The sequence below is a fragment of the Tursiops truncatus genome, chromosome 10, assembly GCF_011762595.2.
Source record: "Tursiops truncatus isolate mTurTru1 chromosome 10, mTurTru1.mat.Y, whole genome shotgun sequence".
NCBI lineage: Eukaryota > Metazoa > Chordata > Mammalia > Artiodactyla > Delphinidae > Tursiops > Tursiops truncatus.
The window spans coordinates 55,293,443-55,320,085 of record NC_047043.1 but is presented as its reverse complement, the minus strand read 5'-3'; the positions used below and the strand labels follow the sequence as shown (position 1 = coordinate 55,320,085).

General features: G+C 49.2%; 1 protein-coding gene and 1 non-coding gene across 21 annotated transcripts in view; one reads left to right on the top strand and one right to left on the bottom strand.

Annotated features, from left to right (window-relative positions):
• DLEC1 (DLEC1 cilia and flagella associated protein) overlaps positions 1–26,643 on the bottom strand; it is a 104,011-nt gene that overhangs the window by 11,956 nt on the left and 65,412 nt on the right. For 17 of the 20 annotated variants that reach the window (XR_012334546.1, XR_012334547.1, XR_012334545.1 and 14 more), the window contains 15 exons: positions 26,552–26,639; positions 25,848–26,021; positions 25,077–25,213; positions 23,569–23,661; positions 20,623–20,728; positions 19,847–20,009; positions 18,545–18,737; positions 17,837–17,895; positions 17,102–17,270; positions 16,588–16,681; positions 16,241–16,371; positions 15,974–16,132; positions 11,861–12,000; positions 675–828; positions 119–229 (listed from right to left, as the gene is read on the bottom strand). Coding sequence is in view for 17 of the 20 variants with exons in the window: in XM_073810995.1 (XP_073667096.1) it covers positions 119–229; positions 675–828; positions 11,861–12,000; positions 15,974–16,132; positions 16,241–16,371; positions 16,588–16,681; positions 17,102–17,270; positions 17,837–17,895; positions 18,545–18,737; positions 19,847–20,009; positions 20,623–20,728; positions 23,569–23,661; positions 25,077–25,213; positions 25,848–26,021; positions 26,552–26,639 (1,971 nt within the window). In the remaining 3 variants the exon portion in view is untranslated. The remainder of the gene's footprint in view (positions 1–118; positions 230–674; positions 829–11,860; positions 12,001–15,973; positions 16,133–16,240; positions 16,372–16,587; positions 16,682–17,101; positions 17,271–17,836; positions 17,896–18,544; positions 18,738–19,846; positions 20,010–20,622; positions 20,729–23,568; positions 23,662–25,076; positions 25,214–25,847; positions 26,022–26,551; positions 26,640–26,643) is intronic. The other 3 variants (XM_073810997.1, XM_033864565.2, XM_073810999.1) reach the window with 2 other exon arrangements.
• TRNAW-CCA (transfer RNA tryptophan (anticodon CCA)) lies at positions 9,342–9,414 on the top strand. The gene has a single exon. It is a non-coding gene; the product is annotated as a tRNA-Trp (tRNA).

Genomic DNA, 26,643 nt, shown 5'->3' with positions numbered 1-26,643 from the left:
AGTCTCGTCCCCACTGACGCGGCCCAGGAGAGGGGTCTGGGGTGGACCTCCTGGCCGGCACAGAGGCAGGCAGCTGGGGGAGCTTCCTGGGCATGCAGGCCCCTGAGCCCTCACTCGCCTGGGTATGAGCAGTCAACTCTAGGCTGAACTGGCGCTCCTCACGGGGGCCCAGCGTGCCACGTCTCGGGGAGACTTTTGCTGTGCAGAAGCTTGCTTGGAGCCCCAGGAGCTGGCAGACACATGGGTGGGGTCACGTGCTGGGCTTCCAGGATGGACCCGGGGTCCAGACAGAGGGCTCAGCACCACTGCATACTCTGGGGAGGCTGGCGGACTGGGGGCCCCCAGCAAGACCAGCAGGGTGGGGTGCTCCTGAGTGGGGATAAACCACAGGTCCCTCTCCTCTCCTCTCCCACCACAGGTGAACCTCATCCCTGTCAGGGGTTCTCTGGACTAAATCCACCCTGGGAGGCCCAGGGTGATGGGGAACAGGGACAGCTGGCTCTGATGCACAGGGACGTGGCCCCATCTGCCGTGGCACGTGGGGCAGGCAGCAGAGTCAGCTCCAGGGGCAATAATCTGTTCTGGGAGGTGTCTGGGGGACAATGTCCCCCTCCACACAGGCCTCTGGGGCTGAGGGTTGCAGGCCTAGGGCCCGACAGTGTGGGCTCACCCACCTTGCCCCAGTGGAACTGGGTGGGCAGGAGTGTGCCATTGATGAGTGTGACAGGCGTCTTGGTGGGCACGCCCACGTAGAGGTTGGTGACCTCCACCTGGCTGCTCTGCAGGTACACGTAGGGCTCCTGCACCTCGGCATACACAGGCAGGTGGCTGGAACACAAGGAAATAAAAGGCATACTCAACAGAAAGGAAGAATTAAAACCCCTCCCTATGTGCAGATGACACGATGGTCCACGTAGAAAATCCCAGGGAATCAATTTTTTTTTTAAATCTTAGAACTAATGAGTGAGTCAGCAAAGTGACAGGGTAAAAATCAACACATAAAAATCAATCACTTTTTTTTTCTTTTTGGCTGTGACAGGAGGCCTGTGGGATTTTTAGTTCCCTGACCAGGGATCAAACCCGGGCCCTCAGCAGTAACGCACAGAGTCCTAACCACTGGACCGCCAGGGAACTCCAAAATCAATCACATTTTTACAGGCTAACAAAGAATGTGTAGAAACAGAAGTTAAAAAATATAATACCATTTATAATTGCTCGAAAAATTGAAATACTTTGGTAAGTATCTAATAAAACACATATAGAATTTGTGTGCTGAAAACTACAAAAACACCAATGAAAGAAATCAAAGATGACTATAAATAGAGAGGCATAAATCATGTTCATGCATTTAAAAACTCAACACACGTCAATTCTTCCCAAATTGATCTATTAAGTTTAACACAATTGTTATCAAACTCTTAGCCAGGATTTTTGTAGATATAGACAAGCTTATTATAACATTTATATAGAAAGATAAAGGACACAGACTAAAACAATTTTTAAAAAGAATAAAGTGGGAAATTACTGGATGTTAAGACTTACTATACAGCTACAGCAATCAAGTTAGTGTGTTACTGGTGGAGGGATGTATACAACAGATCAATGGAACAATGTAGAAAACCTAGAAACAGACCCACACAAATATGTCTGAGGGTATTTTTTTCCTTATATAAGGAACGGGGATAACATGCATTTTGCTTTTAACTTTTTATTTTGAAATACTGTAGATTCACATGCAGCTGTAACAAAAAAAAATACAAAGGGATCCAATATACTCTTCACCCAATTTCCCAATAGTAACATCTCACCTAACTATAGCACAATGTCACAAGCAGGAGACCAAGACGGATACAATCCAGCAATCTTATTCAGACCCCATCAGGTTTACATGGACTCGTTTGTATGTATTTACTTCTACGCAATTTTATCACATGCAGATACGCATGACACCACCACAGTCAAGACACAGAACGGTTCCATTACAAGGATGTCTCATGCTATCTTCTTTTTTTTTAACCTCCTCCCCACCCCCATTTTTTTTTTTTTTTGGCCATAAATTTCTGAGTGCTGTTCACTTTGTTCAATAATTAAGGATTTTTCCAAAAGAGAAAAAAACCTTTACCATCTTGGCCAGCTTGGCAATCTTCAAGAATATCAAGGAAGAAAAGACTTGTCCCCATAAAGAGCTGTAAAATACATTTGAAAATGAGGTTTAATTGCAGTTATCATGCTATCTTTTTATAGCCACAGAACGAGACTGAGATAGGTCATAGATTCAAAAGCCAAACAAAAGATAGAGATTGGCAAAATGTATTTAAAAAAATGATCCCACTGTATACTGTCTGCAAGAGACACCTTAGATTCAAAGACACAAATATGCCGAAAGAAAAAGGATGGAAAAATATACTGCAAACAGTACCCAAAAGAGAGCTATTGTAGCTATTTTAATGTGAGATGAAATAGACTTTAGGACAAAAATTGTTACTAGAGACAAAGAAGGGTTTTTATAATTATAAAAAGATCAATCCATCAGGAAGACATCACAATTATAAATACACATGTCTAACAACAGTGTTACAAAATACATGAAGCAAAAAACGACAGGACTGAAGGGAGAAACTGACAGTTCCAAAATAATGATTAGAGATTTCAATACCTCATTTTAAATAGTGGACAGAACAACTAAGCAGAAGATGAACAGGAAATAGAAGACTTAACACTATAAACCAAACAGACCTCTATATAACACTCTATCCAACGACAGCAAAATGTTTCCTATGGGTACATGGAATATTCTCTAGAACAGACCATAAGATAGCTCATACAACAAGCCTCAGATTTAAAAGGCTGAAATTATACAAAGTATGTTCTCCAACAACAAGAGAATCAAATTAAAAATCAACAACAGAAAATAATTTGGGAAACAAAAATACATGTAAATTAAACAACACACTCCTAAATAAACAATAGGTCAAATAAGAAATAAAATTTTTGGTTGAATATGCAAAAATTAGTGAAAAACACCACATTAATTTTAAAAAGGACAAAAATGGCATGATTATTTCAAAAGACACAGAAAAAACATTCAATGAAACATTCAATGAAACGTTCTTTCATGAGAAAAACAATCAGCAAACTAGGAATAGAAGGGAACTTCCACAACCTGATAAAGGACATCTACAAAAAGCCTACAGCTAATATACTTAAAGGTGAAAGATAATGTTTTCCTTTTAAGATCAGAAACAAGGCAAGGACATCCAACCTTGCCACTTTCATTCAACACTGTACTGGAGTATCATTAGGTCCATTAGGCAGGAAATAGAAAGGAAAGGCATCCAGATTGGAAAGGAAGATGTAGGGACTTACCTCATGGCTCAGTGGTTAAGAATCTGCCTGCCAATGCAGGGGACATGGGTTCGAGCCCTGGTCCGGGAAGATCCCACATGCCACACAGCAACTAAGCCCATGCACCACAACTACTGAGCCTGTGCTCTAGAGTCCGCGAGCCACAACTGCTGAGCCTGCACACCACAACTACTGAAGCCCATGCGCCCTAGAGCCCATGCTCCACAACAAGAGAAGCCACCGCAATGAGAAGCCCACGCACCACAACGAAGAGTAGCCCCCGCTCGCCACAACTAGAGAAAGCCCATGCACAGCAACGAACACCCAACACAGCCAAAAATAAATAAATAAATAAAAATTTTAAAGGAAAAAAACGGAAAGGAAGATGGAAAATATTCTCTAAATGCAGACGACATGATCTTCTATTTAGAAAACTATTAGAAGTAATGTGTTCAGCAAGGTTGTAGGATACAAGGTCAATATACAAAAAACTATTTGTATTTCTACACATTAACAATGAATAATAATAAAATGTGATTAAGAAAAGTCCATTTCCAAAAGCATCAAAAATGATACAATACTTAGGAATAACTTTAACAAAAAAAGTACAAGACTTGTACACTGAAAACCTCACTGAAAGAAATGAAAAGACCTAAATAAATGGAAAGACATTTCATGTTCAAGAATGGGAAGACTTAATATTGTCAGGATGGCAATACTCCCCAAACTGATCGGCAGATTCAACACACTCCCTATTAAAATCCCAGCTGCCTCTTTGCAGAAAGAGATAAACTGGTCCTAAAATTCATACAGAAATTCAAAGAACCCAGAATAGCCAAAACAATCTTGAGAAAGAAAAACAAAGTTGGAGAATTCATACTTCCTGATTTCAAAACTTACTATAAAGCCACATTAATCAAAACAATGTTGATATGGCATAAGAACAGACCTATAGATCAATGGAACAGAACTGACAGTCCATAAATAAACCCTCATGTTTACAGTCAACTGATTTTTGACAAAGGGTGCCAAGACAATTCAATGGACAAAGAAAAGTCTTTTTAAGAAACCCTACTGAGACAACTGATTATCTAGTTGGAAAAGAATGAACCTGGATTCTTTTCTCACACCATACACAAAAACTAACTCCAAACGGATCAGAGACCTAAGAATAAGAACTAAAACTATAAAACTCTCAGAAGAAAACATGTGAGTAAATATTTGTGACATTAGGCAATGGTTTCTTAGATATAACACCAAAAGCGCGAGCAACAAAAGAGAAAAATACATAAACTGGAATTCACCAAAATTTAAAACTTTTGTGCTTCAAAGTATACATACCATCAAGAAAGTAAAAGGACAACTCTCAGAGTGGGAGAAAATATTTGAAAATCATATACCTAATAATAGACATGTATCTAGAATATATAAAGAACAACACTTCCATCTCAAAAAAAAAAGGAACACTTGCATCTCAATAATAAAAAGACAAATAACCTTATTTTTTTAAATAACCTTAAATAACCTTAAATTTTTTTTATATAATTTTAATTTTTTAAATAACCTTAAATAACCTTAAATTTTTTTTAAATAACCTAATATTTTTTTAAATTTTAAGAATTCAAGAGCTAGTTCTCCAAAGAGGATCTACAGATAACCAAGAAGCATATGAAAGATGCTAAACATCATTTGCCATCAGGAAAACTCAAATCCTCAGTGAAATATCACTTCACACACACCAGGATGAGTACCACTGAACGATAGATTGTAACAAGTGTTGTTGAGGAAGAGGAGAAATAGGAGAGCAGGGTGGAGAAGGATGGAGAGTGGGTCCCGACTGGCAACTATTATATTTGCCCCATATATCATTATTATAATAAGATACACTATGTTAACATTATGCATAATTTGTGAAAATTTTAAAATAAAATAAATATAATGCTATCCCAATGCATTATATTGGGATAATTAAAAAATTAAAAGAAAGGCTGTAATCAGATTAACTGATAAAACAGAGGAGAACAAAACTATTACTTAAGACCCCTGGAGAAGGCCAAGCAGAGATTCCGTAACAGTGGAGTGAGAGGCATCACAAGGCAGAGTGGGCTGTGGGGAAAGAGCAGGGGAGGTAACTAAAGGAGCGCTGGGAGATTATCCTGGAGGGTTCAGCTATACTGGCTCCCAGAGCTCAGGCATCACACAGAAGACTGGTAAATCCTGCAAGAGGATTTACCCAACCCGCAGTGAAGAATGTGGGCGTGGCCCTGAAGAGAGGTCACAGCAGATCCTGCAGGAACACTGGGCTTCTCAACTGTCTCTGAGGGAAAACGACCAAAAAGATCCTATTTATGAAGGAAGGAAGGGACTGATTCGTGTAGCTGGCCAGTGTGGGTTTCCTCGACTGTTTGTCTTGGGCTGTTTTCCCCAAAGGCCCCTTCCCTTTACGGGATTCAGGAAGCTGTCTGCTCTGAGGGTACTCACACACACTCACACACACTCAGTCCTGGGAGGAAGACTCCATCCACACCTACACCCACATACTCAGAGGAAACTGACACCACCGGCTCCTTATGCAAATCAACTTCCTCCTTCAGAACAGGAATGGGCAGCCAAGGATTATTAGATGTAGAAAGAAACCCAAAAAGCGAAGAAAGATTCCAAACCAGAATCTGAGGAAACTAAAATTAGTTTCCTCAGGGTAATCTGAGAGGCTGTTGCATCCATAAGACAATAACAGATGACTACAGAAAAGGAACAATTCACACACACACACACAAAAGCTTGAAATTGAAAAGCATGATTGCCAAAACAAGGGTATCCACCAGAGACTTAATTAGTGACCTGCAGGGCCAAGGGCATAGCCCTGAGCGAGGAGAAAAACCCCAAGAGATGCAAAATGGTTAAACTCATGCAGTATAGATCCAGCAGGTTTGTGGTGGACTGTGGTAGCTATTGTTTTTACTGTCCAGCAAGCTTTCCCACCTGCCTCTTCTAGAGCTGGATCCTTGCCCCCTGCCACGGGGAGGTAGGGCCTGTGAGGGGAGGTGACCAAAGAGATCCATTCAGACTGTATCTCTGGAGAAAGCTGATTTCATTTTTCACAGAGGTTATTAAGCTGGGAGTGTGTGAGCCTGGAACTCTAAGTGGCCCCCTTCCCTGGGGCATTGTGGCCAAGGGCCCCTGCCAATGGGGGAGAGAAAGGCCAACAAAGAGAGAGAAGCAGAGTTGAAGGATGGGGTGGGTGCAGGAGAGGGAAGGAGGGCGGACAATGAGAGAGAAGTAGAAGACCAGACAAAGGAAGAGGCTGGAGCCCTGGATTCAGTAGGGCAGGAATGCCCGGGTACATGAGCCAATGGTTCCCCCTTTTTGCCTAAATTGATGTGTTTCCCTCACTTGCAACTGTAAACATTCTGATTAATACAAGGTCCTTTAAGAAGAAAGAACAGAGGTAAGAAAAGAAAGGAAATAAGTAGAGACTGAATAAAAGGTATTCATTCTGCCTGAGGAGAAGACAGACTTAACCCTCTTATTTAAGGACCATGAAGAACCATGCAGTTACCGGTGGCTTTGAAAAGACTCATACTTAGACCCATAACGTTAGCTGTAGAAGAGCACATTTGAATGAGACATTGCTGGTACTTTCCCCCTGTTGCTGATCCAAGTACCCAGAGTCTGAGAATATCTGTCACTGTGACAGTCTGGGGTGATGGGCGTCTCATACCCTGGAGGTGCAAGTATAAAATGGCCCATTCTCTTTGGAGGATAATTCAAGTATTCATGAAGATTTAAAGTGAGCAGTGAAAGTTTTTATAACAAAATACGTGCAGAAATGACTACAAAACAAATATACAGTTTAAATAGCTATACAGTTTAAAGAATAATAATAAAAAGAACAACTGTGTACCACCCCCGCCTAGCTTAAGAAACAAAATGTTACCATCAGTCAACTTAAGAAAATGAATATTATGCTTCAAAATAGTTTGAGAAGGATTGAGGGGAGAAATGGATGAGGCTTGTGGATGAAGCAGTATTTGTCGTGATTTGATAATTACTGAAAGTAGATGATGGATACACAGGGGTTCATTATACTATACTATTTTTATATACGTAAGAAATTTTCCATGAGAAAGGAAGGAAGGAAGGAAAGGAGGGAGTGAGAGAGGGAATATCACTAATAACCTTCGAAATCTCCAGTGTGTTCCTCCCAGAATACAATGGTATTTGCTCATTTAAAAATGCCATGTATACACTCAACTAATATTTGACAAGAGCACAAGAATACCCTAAACAGGGACTTCCCCGGTGGCGCAGTGGTTAAGAATCTGCCTTGCCAATGCAGGGTACACGGGTTCGAGCCCTGGTCCGGGAAGATCCCACATGCCATGGAGCAACTAAGCCTGTGTGCCACAACTACTGAGCCTGTGCTCTAGAGCCCATGAGCCACAACTACTGAGCCCACATGCCTAGAGCCTGTGCTCCGCAACAAGAGAAGCCACTGCAATAAGAAGCCCGCGTACTGCAACAAAGAGTAGCCCCCGCACGCCACAACTAGAGAAAGCCTGCACGCAGCAACGAAGACCCAACGCAACCAAAAATAAATAAATAAATAAATTTGTTAAAAAATTAAAAAAAAAAGAATACCCTAAACAGACATTTCTCCAAAGAAGACATACAGATGGCCAATGGGCACATGAAAAGATGCTCAACATCACTAATTATTAGAGAAATGCTAATGAGAACTACAATGAGGTATCACCTCATATCAGTCAGAATGACCGTCATCAAAAAGTCTACAAATAATAAATGCTAGAGAGGTTGTGGAGAAAAGGGAACCTTCCTACACTGTTGGTAGGAATGTAAATTGGTTCAACCGTTTTGGAGAACTGTACAGAGCTTCCTTAAAAAAATAAAAATAGCATTAAAATAACAATCTCATTCCTGGGCATATATCCAGAGAAAAATCATAATTCAAAAAGATACATGCACCCTGATGTTCACTGCAGCGCTATTTACAATAGCCAAGTCATGGAAGCAACCAAAATGTACATCAACAGATGAATGGATAAAGAAGATGTGGTACATATACACAATGAAATAATACTCAGTCATAAAAAAGTGAATGAAACAATGCCATTTGCAGCAACATGAATGGCCCTAGAGATTTCTTTTTTTTTTTTTTCATTTTTGGCTGCGCTGCACTGCTTGTGGGATATTAGTTCCCCAACCAGGGGCTGAACCCGGGCCCCAGCAGTGAAAGCGCCAAGTCCCAACCACTGGACTGCCAGGGAATTCCCAAGATTATCATATTAAGTGAAGTAAGTCAGACAGAGAAAGACAAATATCATATGATATCACTTATATGTGGAATCTAAAAAAAAGGATATAAATAAAGTTATTTACAAAGCAGACACAGACTCACAGACATAGAAAACAAACTTATGGTTACCAAAGGGGATCGTGGCGCAGGGGTGGAGAGAGATAAATTAGGAGTTTGGGATTAACATATACACACTACTATATATAAAACAGGTAAACAACAAGAACCTACTGTACAGCACAGGAAACTATAGGCAATAACTTGTAATAACATATAATGGAAAAGAATCTGAAAAAGAATATATTATGTGTATGTATAACTGAATCACTTTGCTGTGCACTTGAAACTAACACAACATTGTAAATTAACTATACTTCAATTTTTAAAAAATGAACACCTGGGAAAATGTCCTGGGAAAGGACAGTCTCTTCAACAAATGGTTTTGGGAAAACTGGGTAACCACATGTAGAAAAATGAAATTGAACCCCTATCGTACACCACTCACAAAAATTACCTTGAAATGGCTCGAAGGCATAAACATAAGATCTGATACTATAAAACACCTAGAAGAAAACACAGGGAAGAAGTTCCTCAACATCAGTCTTGGGGATGCTTTTTTGGATTTGACACCAAAAGTACAAAAAACAATAAGAGCAAAAATAAACAAGTGAGAGGGACTTCCCTGGTGGTCCAGTGGTTAAGACTCCATGCTCCCAATGCAGGGGGCCCAGGTTCAATCCCTGGTCAGGGAACTGAGATCCCACATACCGCAACTAAGCCTGCGTGCTGCCAACTACTGAGCCCGTGCTCTAGAGCCCTCCCACCACAACTAGAGAAGCCTGCACGCCGCAACCAGAGAAGCCAGTGCGCTGCAACGAAGACCCAGCACAGCCAAAATAAAATAATTTAAAAAAAAAATAAGTGAGACTACATCAAACTAAAAAGCTTCTGCAAAGCAAAAGAAGCAATGAACAAAATGAAAAGACAACCTACCAAATGGGAGAAAGTATTTGCACACTGTGGACAAAGAATGCTGCCTGCCATTTCAGTAAACAAAGGATGTTGCAACCATCAAGCCAGCAGTCACTGCATCTGCCTCCCCCAGTGCACCCTGAGGGGAATTCAGGATGGAGAGAGACAGGGTACCAGCCATACGTAGTTAAGATGCATATTAAAGGAATGATTTCAATAAGCCCAGAATCTTGCATCTTCCCATACACAGAAAAGCACTAAAATCATTAACTTGAGATGTCTGTTTCTTGTGATTAGCAGTAATCTTTTGATGTTCCCCTGTATGTTGTTTTTGTTTTGTTTTGTTTTGTTTCAGCAAAAACTCCCATATATTCTGGCTCCTCCCTTACCTCAGAGCTATCTGAGAGGCTGTTTTCTGGACTATAGTCCTCAGTAAGGTCCCAGAATAAAACATAATTCTCAACTTTTAGGTTGTGCTTTTTTCTTTTCAGTCAGCAATAACACATATCTGATAAGGGGTTAATATCCAAAATATATAAAGAACTCATACAACTCAACGGCAAAAAGCCAAACAAATCAAATTAAAAAATGGGGAGAGGAACTAGACGTTTTTCCAAAGAAGACATCCAAATGGCCAATAGGTGCACGAAGAGATGCTCAGCAACACTAATCATCAGGGAAATGCAAATCAAAACCACAATGAGGGGCTTCCCTGGTGGCGCAGTGGTTGAGAGTCCGCCTGCCGATGCAGGGGACACGGGTTCGTGCCCCAGTCCGGGAAGATCCCACACGCCGCGGAGTGGCTGGGCCCGTGAGCCTGCGCGTCCGGAGCCTGTGCTCCGCAACGGGAGAGGCCACAGCAGTGAGAGGCCCGCGTACCGCAAAAAAAAAAAAAACCACAATGAGATATCACCTCACACCTGTTACAGCAGCTATCTTCAAGAAGACAAAAGATGACAAGTGTTGGTGAGGATGTGGAGAAAAGGGAACCCTTGTACACCATTGGTAGGAATATAAATTGGTTCAGCCACCACAGAAGAAGTATGAAGGTTCCTCAAAATATTAAAAAGAGAACTACCACCTGACCCAGCAATTCCACTTCTGGGTATATATCCAAAGGAAGTGAAAACAGGATATCAAAGAGATATTTGCACCCCCATGTTTACTGTATTATTCACAACAGCCAAGGTATGGAGCACCCTAACTGTCTGTCAACAGATTGATGGATGAAGATGATGTGGTACATGCATACAATGGAACATTACTCAGCCATGAGAAAGAAGGAAATCCTGCCATTTGCGACAACATGGATGGACCTTGAGAACATTACGCCAAGTGAGGTAAGTCAGACAGAGACAAATACTGTAATATCTCACTTATATGCAGAATCTAAAAAAGCCAAGTTCGTGGAAACAGAGAGTAGGATGGTGGTTACCAGGGGCTGGGGATGCCCAGCACCTGGAAAGATGCTGTTTAAGGGTACAAACTTGCAACTAGTAGGTGAATGGGTCCTGAAGATCTAATGTGAAGTATGGTGCTTATGGACACCAATACTGTATTATATACATCAAATCTGCTGGGAGACTTGATTATTCCCACCACAAAAATGAAATGATAATTAGGTGAAGTGATGGAGGTGTAAGCTAACGCTACAATGGAAATCATGCTGCAATATATAAATGAATCAGGTCAGTATGCTGTACAACTTAAAACTTAGTGACATGTCAACTGCATTCCAATAAAGAGAAAATCTGACACAGTTATTTTGTATCCATTCTCCTGTTGATGAACGTCAGCTGTTTCCAGTTTTTCACTGTCATGAACAGTCCAGCTATGAGCCTTCCAGCATGAGCACACGGCTCCCACTGCACACGTGTAAGTCTGGGATTATATCCAGAAGGACTGATGCTGGACCAAGGGTATTGTTACCCTTATTAGGTAACAATAAAGTGTTGTCCAAAGTGGCTGCATTAATGTATATTCCTTTCGCATATATACACTAGAAGGATATATATACCCCATAATATTACTAGTGAGTGATCTCCAGGTAATAGATTATGGATCATTTTCTTTTCTGTAATTTCCAAACTTCATAGAATAAACACATATCAAAACCTTTAAATTCTGAAACGTCTATAGACAAATACGTAACTACACACAATATAAATAAATATGCCACGAATATGCAAAGAGTGTGTCATACTGGCTCCCTCCCCACCCCCTTACCTGCAGGTCCCGTTTACCACCTCCAGCTTCAGGACAGTCTGCAGACACTGGCAGTGCTGGGCCTCCAACGTGATGCTCACTCTGCACTCCCCCAGTGGCTGAACTTGGCCACTGGACGGCTCGATGACGAAGGGAGACACCTGATGAGGAGAAGGACGAGGAGTGGGGACACATGGAACTGCAGAACTGGGTGCTGGCCATGAACAACCAGGGTTGCCCCCAAGCTGCCCCCACCCCCTCCCCCGAGCGCTTCTAGGATGCGGAAGGAGGCAAGCGGGTGGGGGAACACAGCTGAGCAAGAGCTCAGGACGAAGAGGATGAAAACTGAGTCTCCAAGGAAAGGAGGTGGAAGGCAGAGGGAGTCGCCCTCGGCGTGGTGGCTCTGAGAGGTCTGCCCGCCCTGCTGCGCAGGCGCGCGTCAGGAACTGTCGGCTTCAAGTAAGGAAAGCCATCAAGCCCCCAAACTAGGGGACAAGCTTCCATGTGGCCACAGATTTGCCCTTTGCACCTGTAACTGTGCCTTCCTGGTACAGACCCCTCCCCATATCCTCTGCTGTAGCTCCTCTCTGAAGCACCTAGATGACAGTATCCGCTGCACGTTTCCTAAGTTGTTTTACAGACGCTAAAACCACCACCAAATGGAAGAAATTAACTACTTGATGACCATGAGCACGTAGTCCCCGGACCTACCGGAGCCTGAGGAGTGATAACGTTAACCCCTGCGACACTGCCCTGTTACCTCACCATCCCCCAAGCAGAGAACTGTGCACGAACTGAGCACACACGCTATGATCCACCTCCCTCACCTGGCCTTCAAAAATGTTTTGCTGAAACCCTTCGGGAAGTTTGAGGTTTTTGAGCACGAGCCACCTAGTCTCCTTGTCTGGCACCTTAAACGCTACACCTTCCTTCACCACAACCTGGTGTCCGTAGATTGGCTTTACTGCACGTGGGCAAGCGGACCCAAGCTTGGTTCAGTAACACACCCACGTGGTCTCTGCCCCACCCCGTCACACCCTCACCTCACTCAGCCCCACTGCAGGCTAGTTCCCACTCACCCAACATGTCCATCCCCTGCCCTATACCAGGCACTAAAAGGGAAAGGAAAAGGCTTGGGGAGTGCCCCTCTTCCTGTCCAGGCTGAGGCCAGGAGCACCAGCCTGACTGCGTGGCCCCAGGGCCCCAGAGGGGCCGCACTGGCTAGTCGGGGTGTCACTGGACGTTGAAAGCTTACAACCAGGAGGGAGGTTACTCCTCGTTGGTCTCTTCCTTCCTCGAGACCAAGGCCATGAAGGAGTGCAAGGCACCTGCCTGGAGGGAGACCTGGCCGCCCCTGCCCAGTCCCACCCCACCTCCACCCTGGCCGCCGTGCTGTGCTATCTTGGGCCCTGTGCCCTCTCACTTCAGAGGTTCCACCGCCCTGGCACTGGAGGGAGGGTGGGCTGGCCTACGTCTCAGGAAACGTGGCTGGCATGCTCTGGCCTGGCTTGTCCAAGCTTTGGGCCCAAGCTCTGCTGGTAAGGAAAGAGCCCCTTTGCTTTCTTTGCTCGTTGCTCCTCACGTGCCTCTCCTTTGGAGCCCGGTGGGTGTGTGTGGGGTGGGCGGGGGGCGGGGCGCTATGGTCTGGGTCTGGGTTTCTGGGTCCCCTGGCCTGGGGACATCTACAAACCCCAAATCTCAACATTATTTTTGAGAGCTCACAAGAACACAGCACAGAGAACTGTAGAGACAGGACTGCTACCAGCTTCGATTAGGACATAAATCTTAATGTACTGTGAAACTGACAATTACTTCAACTGTAAAATGTAGTTATTCTTCACTATGGGAGAAAAACACAGACTGGGAATCAGAGAACTTGGATCTGATACGATTCTGCCACCTATTAGCTGTGTGGCCCCAGGGAAGCCCCTGTCCCTCCCTGTTTCTCCTCTATCAAGTGACAAGGTTGGCTGAGGTCCGTAAGTTTCCAACTTCGCTCTGGGAAATCCCAGGGGTTGCTCAGAAGTCCTAGGGCAGGGAAGTGGGATGTGGGGAGTGGCAGGGCGGGGCAGGGATGCCTGACGAGGAGGCCTCTGGGAGCCAAGAACAGTCATACTCTATTCTAGATCTTGGGCTTCTGCTGAAGGTTTCATTTGAAGAAAAGGTTACTGATAGCACCCTGCCCGCAGTCCCAGCGCCAGCCTCTGTGGTTCCATGGTCCAAGCAGCGTGACCAGTGACCCCTGGGGGGGCCAGTGCTAACTCCAAGCCTGTGGAACAGACCACATGGCAATGTTTCTTGGCAATGGTGTTGGCCAATTCGATGCAAACTGTCATAACTTCTAAGTTTCAGGGTGCCTAGTGGAGAAGCGAGGCCGCCAGGTAAAGGAGACTGGCTTTCAAGTGGAAAGGAAAAGTCCTGGAGAAGGGAAGGTGCATTGGCAAATAAGATGTATGTGTGGCTGTGACTCTCTTTCCTCAGCTCCTGAATGTGGAAGAAAAAGTGTGCGGCCCTCTAACCAACAGGGGAAGTGGGCAGCAGGATGGGGGACCTGGGGAGGGAGGGTGCTTTCACCAGACAGACCTGGCCAGAGTCTCACACGTGCAGCAGCTGCTCCGACAGAGCTACAGTCACCACGTGGGAAGGGTGGGCATGGTGAGCCAGTGGTTTATAGCTAGCTGCCTGCTGGTGTGGCTTGGGCTTGTTCAAGACTGAACATAGGGCTTCCCTGGTGGCGCAGTGGTTGAGAATCTGCCTGCCGATGCAGGGGAAACGGGTTCGAGCACCGGTCTGGGAAGATCCCACATGCCGCGGAGGAACTAGGCCCGTGAGCCACCATTACTGAGCCTGCGCATCTGGAGCCTGTGCTCCGCAACAAGAGAGACCGCGATAGTGACAGGCCTGCGCACTGCGATGAAGAGTGGCCCCCGCTTGCCGCAACTAGAGAAAGCCCTCGCACAGAAACAAAGACCCAACACAGCCATAAATAAATAAATAAAAATAAAAAAGATTGAAACTTATATTTATATATATATATATATATATATATATATATATATATATATATATATATATATATATTTTGGCTGTGCCACGCAGCTTGCGGTATCTTAGTTCCCTGACCAGGGATCAAACCCAGGCCCCGGCAGTGAACGCACCTGAGTCCTAACCACTGGACCACCAGAGAATTCCCTGAACATGGTATTTAAACATGATGCCATGGGCTTCCCTGATGGCACAGTGGTTAAGAATCTACCTGCCAATGCAGGGGTCACGGGTTCGATCCCTGCAGAGCAACTAAACCCGAGCACCACAACTACTGAGCCTGAGCTCTAGAGCCCGCATGCCACAACTACTGAGCCCGCGCTCTAGAGCCCGCGTGCCACAACTACTGAGCCTATGTGCCACAACTACTGAAGCCCGCACTCCTAGAGCCCATGCTCCGCAACAAGAGAAGCCACCGCAATGCATTCGCAATGTGAAGTCCACACACCGCTACGAAGAGGGGGCCCCCCCGCTCGCAGCAACTAGAGAAAGCCCAGCGCGCAGCAACGAAGACTCAACACAGCCAAATATAAAATAAATTTATAAAAAACCAAAACAAAACATGATGCCATAATTTAAATGTAATGATGACGATGCTTAGCCACTTTTAATATTTTCTATTTTTAGAGTAAAAGGAAAAGTGCTGTTTGAGTGGAAATGATTTGCCTTTCGGAGCCTTTTGGTTTGGGCGGCAAGCTCACCACCTGGTGGCAGGTACTCAAAACTGCAAGCAGGCTGGGAACCTCCGCAGGGAGCCCCACGGCCTGCCCCTCCCCGGGGGCCTTTTGGAAGCTTCCCGCCCAGCTCAGCTGCCTGTTTTCTTCCTGGCTCTGGCTGCTCTGAAAGGAACAGGAAAATCCAGTTCGGGGTTAAGTTCTGCTGTAGAAAGGACCCCGACTGCCTAGAGACGGGATGGGGGACTCTGCGAGGCAAAGGTCACCAGGCAGGTGTTTCCTCTCCAGCCTCCACGCTCTGAAGGCACCAGCAACAGTTCCACGGCTCACACAACACGCGGGTTACTCGGCTCCGGTGGGGGTGGGGGGGAGAGGGGGGAGGGGTGGCACCACGAGCCAGCATCGCAGGACTTACGCTCTCTTGCCTTTCTTGCAGGCAGACCCTGCTCTCCTTCATGGACCACGTGGCCGGGAGCTGGCTGACGTTCCGGATCTGGATGGACTTTGTGGCTCTCTGCCCCAGGCGCAGCAAACCAAACTGAAGGGCTGAGACGTCGATGACGAGGGCAGGCCCCTGAGGCACCCAGAGGGGCCCGTCACCCGGCCAGCCGGGCTGTGGGCTCTGTGCCCTACCCCGGCTCCCCGTCCAGCCCGCCCAGCCGCCCAGCCCCGCCAGAGGCACCTTAAAGGCCGCCTCGACGTGTAAGACCACGGGTGAGGGGGAGTCTTTGATTTCACACAGCAGGCTCTGGCTCGTCGGGCCGGGGACACCCCCGGTAAAGTTCAACTGAAAATCCTCCACCTCGCTGGGCTCTGAGAGAGGGAGAGGAAAGGTGAGCCGTGGAGAAAGGAAGCAGGGGCAGGTCCCCTCTGTGGCCGGGCTCAGATACCTGGCCTTGGCGTACTCCTTACCCACCACAGGGCCAGGCTGCGGCTGGAGCTGATCAGGGGGCCATGGACCCCTGCACAGGCCCCTTTCACCTCGAGCTCTCCTTCCCCAGCCAGCCCCCACCTCGGCCCCTGCAGTACCGATGGTCCCCGTGCAGGGCTCCACTTCAACGATGTGGCAGTCGCTGATCTTCCCCCACGTGTACCTGATGGCTGATCTGCTGTTGTTCCACATCTGAAAGACACACCCCAAGCCGGGCTCCCCGTCAGATCTGTACTTGCTAAAGGACTGCGGGACTGTGGGCTCACAAGAGGTCCTCTCGACACCTCCCCAGCTACATCCCGGCCACCCGATGGCACCAACGCACACGGCGGCACACGGCGGTTTGTGGGTGCCACCGCCGGTCAAAGATGCCTAAACCCAGGAACGCGTGCCACAGTCCTGTCGTTTGGAGGATGCTGGGAAGCTGACAAATGACAGACGTGCCCGGCCCAGCGTCTGTTCAAACCAAGTGGGTTCCGGGGCTCTGGGAAGAGCCTCAGCTTCTCTGCAGTGGCCACCACAGCTGGCCCCGCCAGCCGCTTCCTCCCCATGCTCGCGCCCAAGTTCAGCACCATCTCGGGCAGCCTAGGCTGGGAAGGGACAACCACCTACCTTGAAATCCTTCTTCACGTTTATCCCAACGTAGTTCTCCCCGGGGATGATGAGGGCATATGGTTCTAAGAGAACCTGGAAAGGTTCCACTGAGCCTTTCACCTCGATTTCCAGGACAATCACGTCATCCACAGAGTATGAGGGATCCTTCGGGCTTTCCAAGTGCAAGCTGGACACAAAGCCACCATGAGCTAGGAGCCATCGTGTCCCCCATCTCTGGTCTTGTGAAAAGAAAGCGCCCCCTGCCCACAGCCCCCTGAAATCAGAGGCGTCAGCAATGCCCTGAAACAGATGAATGCCTGTGGCTGGGACGGCATCTCAACCACAGGCCTGGGGCGGGGGTCCCTCCCTGCACCTCCAGGGACCACCCTGCAGCAGCGTCGGCCAGGATCTCCACACCAGCTGACTGGAGGCCCCCCACCGACAGCTTGCTCAGGGAAGCACTGGCAGAGGTGACGCCTTGGGACAAAACCTCCCCTCATTAGTCGCCACCACCCAGAGGCCACCAGCCTAGAGGCCCGGCGGTAACCGTGAGCCTGGGGCACAGCTCCAAGGTTCCAGGATAGTGAGTCCAGAGAGCTGTTCCCTGCTTGCGGAGCCCGCTCCAGGCCTAGGTGCCAGGGAAAGGCAAGGCGCTCCCACGCGCCAAAGCCTGCCAGGGGTCAGGGGCTCCTTCACTCCGTCCCAGCATGCCCAACTGCGTACCCTTCAGCCAGGGGCCCGGTTCCCGCTCACCTCACGGGCTCTGGGACTTCCTCTAGCACCATCTGGAGCACGCTGTGAAAATCCCTGGGCTGCAAGGCAAACGCAGCACCCTGAAGACAAAAGCCTGCCCCAGGGCAGGCTGGAGGCACGGCAGGCACCCCTCCTCCCGGTGGCCTGGCCCCCAGAGAGGTCTTCCACGAGACACAGCGCTGCTTCGCTCGGCAGTGCCCGCAGTGTGTCTGCAGCACCACACCCTCCCGGGAGAGGCCGTGAGATGGCTGCGTGCTGAGAGGCAGGCCTGCTCTCTTACCAGCAAGGGTCCCTGGGCATCCCCCTCACACTCCCCCCTCGCCCGGGACACACACGGCTTCGTGTTGGAAAGCGGGGGTCGTGTGAGCCTCACTCTGGGGAGCCCCACCTCCCTCTTTCTGGGGGCTTCTGTGGGCTGGGCAGGAATGGTAACACCTTTGATGTAGTAGAGACACGGAAGACACTAGAGCCGAGGAAACGAGCCCAGGCCCTGGCTGCAGATGGGGCGTGCAGGGTCGGGACCAGGCAAAACGAGCTGGACACCAAAGCCGGCCACTGGCCCCGCTCTTAGCTAAGCGCCAGCCTCGGCAGGATGCTAGGGATCTCGGCAGCGTCGGCCGTGGCTTCAGTGTCACCAAAGAACAGGGACAGAGGGTGAAAACATCGTGACCCAATCATGTGTGACCACCAAGATGGCCGCACTCGAACCTCTCGAGGAGAGAAGCTCAAGAGGAACTCGTGGTCCGTGTGGGGCTCGAGAGCTCCCGTGTCGGGGGCAATGGAGAAGGCCGTCTCCCTGTCGGGGTGGGACTTGATGCTGTCCGGGCTGTAGGTTTCTCCAGGCATTAGGGGCCTCAGGTTGGGCTTCACGATCTGCCAGCGGAAGGCCAGCTCCACGTGCCTGTGGGGACGACCTTGACAGTAGGCAGTGGGTCCAAGTCCATGTCCCACTTCTGCCAGAATCAGCTCCCCCCACCCCCGGCCTGGCCCTGCTCCCGGAGTGAGCAGGAAACGACCCAGGAGCAGGACGTGGCCAGGTCAGCCTTCAGGCCCTTCCCATGGAGGAGCTTGGGGGCCCCTGGGCAAGGGACAGCACAGGGGGCAGGGAGTCTGCAGACCTCCCAGCACAGCCCCACACAGCAGCTGGAGGCTGGAGCCACAGTGACTCGGGGGAATCATGCTCTAACCATCAGGCACCCCCCCCAGATATCAGGAAAAGTTTCTGCCTTATCTTCTACCGCGTGAGTTTTTGCCACATTGACCCCACCCTCTGCCTCTCCAGCTATGGCCTCCCAGGACAACTGCTCTGGCCAGAAAGATATGTGCCCACTGGCTGCCAACAGGAGCGGTGACAACTCCCTGGTGGTGGAAGGGGTGGGACTCCAGGCGTGCTGCTGACAGCAGGTGTCAGTGAGGGGGACGGCAGGTGAGAACTACTCATCCTGCCAGGCGACAGAGCCTGTGTAAGGCCTGGGTCACTTGGGCAGCCTGGCCGGGAGGCTCCCCAAGGTCTGTCCTGGTGTAATGATGGAGCTCAGAGGACGGTCAGGGAATAAATGGCAGTGAGAGCTGAACCCACAGGCCATCATCTGTCTGACGCTGGGACTTGGGTGGCTTCCCCTCGTGGGCTGGGCAGGACCCCTCTGGAAAACTATTCCTGGTTAAGGAGGCTCCAGAGGATCTAGAGCAACACTGTCCAATACGACATCTTATAAATCGGCTCTAATACGATAGCCACCAGCTACCCGTGCGGCTACTGAGTACTTAAAATGTGGCTGGTGTCACGGAGGAAGTGAGTTTTTACTTCTACTTAATTTTAATTGATTTCCATTTAAATAGTCACATGTGGCAACTGGCTACCATGATGGACAGTGCAAATCTGGATCCTTCCATCTTGTGCCCAGATTCCCCCCCTGGCCTCTGGAAGGAACCACCAGCCTCACTGGGACCTCAGGCCAGGTGAGGAAGGAGGGAGGGTGTGTGCTGGGGTCCCTCACAGGCGTCACTCACGTGGCGTTTCTAATAATCAGCAGTTTGCTGGCCGTGGACTGAAGGTTTTCAGGCTCAAAGCGTATGAAGTGCTGGGCTGTTAAGTCTGTGAGCTCTCCGGGCTCCGGCTGACTGTTTTCACCAGAAACATAGATCAGATCCAGAGCCACCAGCTGCCCGATTCCTGACAAAGTACAGTAGTGACGTTTCACTAGGACTCTGTGGCCGAAGGCTGTCACAGGACCCAAGCCACCATCCACATGCAACCGCCGTGATCGTGACCCCGGGAAGTGCACAGAGGGGGACAGGGAGCCAACAGCACGCAGGTTCATGTCCCCACGTCACCTCAGACCAAAAGAAGGTGATTTTGATAACATAGCATGTAGCAGGCATTCAATTAATACCTGGTGAGTGAAACTGGGTGGATGGTAGACAGACGGATGGAAGGAAGGAACAGGGCACCTTAAGGAAATTCAGCAGGATGCCCCTTCTAACTGTACAGGAACCTACAGGTGTCCTGGTCGTTTCTGTGTGAGTCACTGGCAGTCCCCCAAAGGAGATCGCGGTGAGTTTCAAAGTGACTCGATAAAAGATTGCCCCCCAGGTTTACATCCCTCTCGCACTAGACGGCCCCTTGGGACAGTCCCGAAGGCCACACTGGCTTGGGTCTCTAAGGTCTGACCAGAGCTAGAGGCCCCAAACCAGAGCCCTGGAGGCTGCAGCATCCCCTGAGTGTGCCCACCCCCAAGGGGGACCGGGCGCAGCTGGGCCACCCCTGGGAGCGCACCCAAGCCCACCTGTGGTCACCAGCTCCTTTATCTGGCAGTTGTCACACACGATGATGAAGGTCTGCTCTGCCTTTCCCAGGCTGGTTGGGAGGAACAGGACCTGGGGAAAGAAGGGCTGTCCCGCTGTCTCCCGTGAAGGGGCTTCTACCCCCTCGCCCTCTTCTTCTCAGCTGCACCTCTTTCCCTCCGGTCTCCACTTCTGCCTCCCCTCCCGGCCCCTTCCCTAAGGCTAGGGGTTCAGCCCAGGCTCCACCAGCTAATTTGGGGAGTGTGTTGAAAGGCTATGAAGAGAGAATTCATAGAGACTGAAATACAAATGGCTCTTAAATAACATGTTTAACCTCATTCATGATAAAAGAAGTGGAAATGCAAACCACCCAGAAGAACAGTTTTTCATGCCTCCTACTGGCAAAGAGCAGAAAGTTAGCGGTCATAAACACAGTGACAGGATATGTTAATTTTCTTCAAAATAATCTAGAGGGGCAGGGCAGGGCTTGGTGGGAAGAGACGGAGAGGCACAAAGGAAATAAGGTTGGCCGAGAGTTGATAAATGTTGAAGCTGTGTCCTGAGTACATGGGTGATCATTCAACTATTCTATTTTTGCATATAGGTTTGTTTTGGGGTTTTTTTTGTAGCTTTTGCTTGGCCAGTTGGACTTATGACCTTTCGTTTTTTTTTTAATTGAAGTATAGTTGATTTACAATGTTATGTTAGTTTCAGGTGTTCAGCAAAGTCAGTCAGTTATACACATATATGTATATCTATTCTTTTTCAGATTATTTTTGTATATGTTTTAAAATGTCCATGATAACAGTTTTTTTTTTTAAGTCTGATAACCCATTGTATTGGCAAAGGTATGAGAATTAAAATAGGCACCCTCACATACTGTGGATGGAAGTACAAATTGATACAATCCACATGGTGGGGATTTTGGCGACATGTATCACAATTATGAGAGCAGAGACCCTGCGTCAGCAAATGCACGTCAAGGACTGTATCCTTCTGGTAGGACAGAGTGATGTATGTATAAGCTATTCCCTGAGATGGCCAGAGATCAGAAATAGTCTTCAGGCAGGGGACAGCTGACCTAAATTATGGTTCATATGTCCAGTGGAATACTATGCAGCTGTAAAAAAAAAATGAAACGGTAAGTGGAAAATACATGGTGCAGAACAGAGCACAGAGTGGGCAACTATTTGTGTGAAGGAAAAACGGAAACAAAGGAAAGAAAAAACCATGTGCAGTTGCTTAGGTAGGCATCACATATCTCGGGGAGGACACTCTAACCTGGTAAGGCTGTGGCCTCTGGGTGGCTGAGGAACTGGGGGGAGAGGGAGCATTTCACTGTGCATCTATTTGCGTCTTTTGAATTTTTAATCATGTGAATCTATTTATTTGGAAATATGAATAAATTTTAAAACAAACAAAATCCCAGTCAGTAAACAAAATTTACATAAGGAATGCAAAGGGGAAAACCTCCCCCTGACTCCCCCACTGCTCCCCAAAGACTGCTGCTGCCACCCTCTTCTTTTCCTTGGGGATCATAGGAGGATGGGATGAGGGGGACATCATGGCCTGGGCAGGGGTGACCAGCCCCAATTCCTTAAAGCCACCACAAGGCTCTGACAAATCCTGGGCCATGCCAAGAGGACCCGGCTCACCCCTCGGCAACAGAGGAGGATGGATAATCCCTATTGTGCTCCTGAACTGGCCTCATCCCGACTCCAAAAGCCAGGTTCTTATCAGGATCAGATCATCACGGACATGAACAAGACCCCATCAGACCCTTGCAACTGGAAAGGAGCTGATAAAGGAAGCCTTCCTTTACATCTTGGCAAAGAAGCTTATGGCAGTGGTCCTCAAACTTCGCTGCACACACAGAATCACCTGGGGAGCTTGAAAAATCCTATGCCCAGGCCACACTCCAGACCAATTAACTCAAAACCTCAGGGCTGGGGCCCAGATGTCAGCGTGTTTGCAAGTTTCTCAGGGGACGGCCATGTGCAGCTGAGTTTGGGAACCTATGGCTCTTGGCTTTCACTACCTGATGACCTGATGTAGGCCAAATCCCCCTCCCCAGAACCCAGATAGCTTTTACTCTTTAATGTGGGTGTGTCCTTCAGCAGGCAAGTGAGGAAGGCCATGCTCACTTGTGGCAGCCCCACACCCAGCCATGGGACCACACAGAGTCAGACTCCTGGAGCAGAGGGTGGGGTGACAGGGGCAGGAAGACATCACCATGTCTCACAGCCTCTTCTGGGGGCCAGTGAGCAGGTGTGACAGGCCCAAGGGATGCCGGAAAGGGGCCAGTTAGGAAAGGAGGAGCCCACATCCCAGAGGTCAGACTCTGGGAGCTTCCGCAGAGGTTTAGGATGAGGCCTAAGGAAGGCGGGCCTTGTTGACCATATAACTGAGGATAAAACAGGAAAGAGAACAAAGGTACCAGATTTAGGGGGTGGGATGGTCCAAGACGGACTGAAGGACCGAGGGGAGATCCTGGAGGCAGCTCAGATGTTAGTAGAGGTGACCCGCAGGCTCACGGGTGGACAAGCAACTCTCAGGGATCGTGGTGGCATTGCTAGGGCTTTCTGCACTTGCTCTGCGAGGGAGGTCATAGGAGAGTCAAATGACATCACCCCACAGAATACAAAAGCATGCTCCTACACAGAAGCTACCAAGGCTGGGACCTGGGAGTGGCTATCGGGGTCATGAAAACACAGAGGCGGGAATTCCCTGGCGGTCCAGTGGTTAGGACTCAGTGCGTTCACTGCGGTGGCCCGGGTTCAACCCCTAGTCCGGGAACTAAAGATCCCACAAGCTGTGTGGGGCAGCCAAAAAAAACCCCAAAAGCCCCAAAAAACAAAAAAAACAGAGAGGCAAATGAAATCAAGCGAGCAGTTGAGGAAACAGCGAACCAATCATAAAGAAATACAAGCTAGCGTCTCATCACCTACCTGCACGAATACGGCCTGCCCCGGAGCCAGCTCAAACACTGACGGCAGGATCCCAAAGGGAGGCTGCTCGACAAAGCCAATGGTTGCAACAGCCTTAAAGAAAAGCAGAAGATGATCCAACAGTGTGGAAGAAACTGTAAAATCTCGTGCTCAGGTGACACACTTCCCTCCTCCAAACATCCACTTTGTGGCTTGAAGGGTCTTAATGGATCATCCAGTCTCCTGTTCATGAAGAAACCGAGGCTCATGCATTCAGCCAGCACTCACTCAACCTGCACCAGGCACTGGATGGGGTTCCGGTGGTTAAAGATGAGTACAAGACAGGGCGCTCACGAAGAGCTGCCTGCGGGCAGGAGGTACGAGGCCACTGACAAGTGTTTCAGACGCAAAGCAGGAGGTGGGCTCCCAAAGCACAGTCCTTTCCCTACTACAGCAGCCTGTGTGGCTGGTGCCGGCTTCTGTGTCGGCCTCCATCCTCAACCCACCCCTGGCCATGGGCACCTGAGTCAAGGGACGCTGCCATCTTGTCAGCAGAGCTGCAGCCCAGGTGCCCACACAGGAAGCCACTTAGATGCCAGGGACGCAAACCCACGCCTCCAGGACCCCGGCAGGTAACAGAAATGAGTGAAATGTGTGTCTGGGAACATGTGGTCCTCTGGATCTGTCGCTTGTTTCGGGAGACACAGGTACAGCAAAATATCTCTACGCTGAGTCAGATAACACTGTGAGTGAGCATGACCGTCAGTGGTGTCAGCACTTGGCTGCCCTGGGGCGGGGAGGGCAGAGCTGGGCAAACAGGAGGGGATGTGCACACCCCCTGCTTCTCAACTCCAGCTGACAGGCCACAGTGGATCCTGGCCCAGGGCTGCACATCTCCCAATGTTTCGGAGAGACTGGAAGTGCACATTTTTATACGAAGTCTCTCTATTTATTAAAAAAATATTTATTTATTTATTTGGTTGGTTGGTTGGTTGGCTGCGCTGGGTCTTAGTTGCAGCACGTGGGATCTCGTTCCCTGACCAGGGATTGAACCTGGCCCCCCTGCACTGGGAGCGTGAAGTCTTAGCCACTGGGGCACCAGGAAGTCCGAAATCTCTCTATTTGTAAACGGTGGCTCAAAAAATGTTTTTAAGCCCTGTGCCAAATAAATATACCCACAAAATTCAGCCAAAGAGCTGCCAATCTGTGACCTCTGCTATACTCAAACATTTGCTACTAGAATGAATGAATGAATGAATGCAGGGACATTTGAGCCAGGCCTTGGAGGATAAGAGAGGTGACAGGAGCTGCCCAGGGTCACACAGGTATTAGGGGAGTAACAAGAACTACAGCGCTGGTCTCTGTACATGTTGATTCTCACTGGACCGTGGCAGCTGGAGAGAGAGGTTATAAAATTCTGGTGTGTGTGTGTGTGTGTGTGTGTGTGTGTGTGTGGGTGCACTCGAGCAAGTCCCTCACAGGGCTTATTTCCTTTGATGGATTTGCTCTTTTGCCAGGTGAGCACTCACTCTGAAGCTTGGCGGCGGCCAGCTCTCCTTAGGCATAATGCAGAACTTGCCCACGCTGAAGCCCACGTTTTTGCAGATGAATCTGGTCATCTTCATGCCCCCAATGAGGCAGTAACCACAGTCCAACACTGGCGACACTGCAGCCACAAGAAAAGATGGGCAAGAGAAACAGCACAGTCCTGTTGTTGTTCTCCGGAGGCCCAGCCCGAGCTAAGAGCAGCTGTGGAGGGGCGAGGGGGATGGATGGGGACGGGCCCACCCCTGCTCCCACATGGCAGCGGCGCCTCAGGACTCCACGCGCTCGGGCTTCAGCCAGTGCCACCCGGCATGGCCCTGGGGGTTGTGGTCAGAGTCCCAGCTTGCAGCCTGTGCCCAGCTGAAGGGACTCGTAAATGAGGGCGTCCAGGCAAAGCCAGCCACCCCACGGCCACACAGGTGACACCCATGGAGGGCTCCAGGCACTCCTTCTTGCCTCGCCATGGCACAGGCCCACTCAGGGTGTCCCTGAGCCAGCGACGCCTAGGCTGGGGTCAGCTGGGATGCTGGCCTCCTCTCCCGATGTGTGTCACTCAGAGTCAGCCTCCACGGGAAGCAGATGGTCGGGGCCTGACACGGGAGGACTGTGCGCAAACTTCTGGCAGGTCCCTTCTCAGGACCCAGAAGCCCCTGTCCCGGGGACAGGCTGTGTGCTGCCATGAAGGGCCTGTGGGCAGGCGGTCCTTATAGGGGCGCCAGCCCGCCCTGAATCCCGGGGGAGCAGAGCACACTCACGCGTCAGCACTGGGGGCGGCCTCCGGGCCTGCAGGGGGATCAGCAGCGTGTGTGCTGACTGGGTCTCCACTAAAATAAAGTCATCAAAACCCCCAAGGCAGTCGGGAAAAAACTGGACAGTGTACTGGCAGGTCATTCCAGGAGCCACCATTCCACCTTTTCCTGGGAACATCCCTGTGGGTGACAAAAGCGACAAATGAGATTCTGGAGACCAGGTAAGAAGACCAGGGCCTGGGGCAGTGGGGGGAGTGATAGGGTCCACCTGGAACGGTCAGGCGGGGCCATGCCTGTTCCTATGGCTTAGCATTTATTTTGTGGGCAGCAGAGAGGTATTTGAGGCTTCTGCAGGGGTTGCCGGGGGTGGGACACAAGATCAGAGCTGTTCTTCAGGAGAACGCTGCGTCACGGAGGCAGGAAGCCTGGCTGGGAAGCCACTGTGATGGCCTAAGTGAGGAACCAGGGGTCCTGGCTGAGGGCAGTGACAGTGCGCAGGGCGAGGAGAGGGCAGAACCGAGCCTGGAGGGACGAGATCCGAGGAGGAGCTGTCGAGACTGGGGGCCTTCGGTGGAGGGTGGGTAGGAGGCCTCTGTGGAGCACGAGGGGTGCAGCTGTGGAGTCACCCTAGGGCCTGGTGGGCGTGTAACCCGGGGCAAGGCCAGTACACAATATCGAGGCCGCCCAGGCCGCTGCCACCCTGAGCTCACCCAATCCCAGAGCGAAGTAGGGCGTGGACGGCGGGAGGACTCGCAGGTGGTGGCTGGTGGACGTGGTGTTCTGCAGCGAGATCACCATCTGT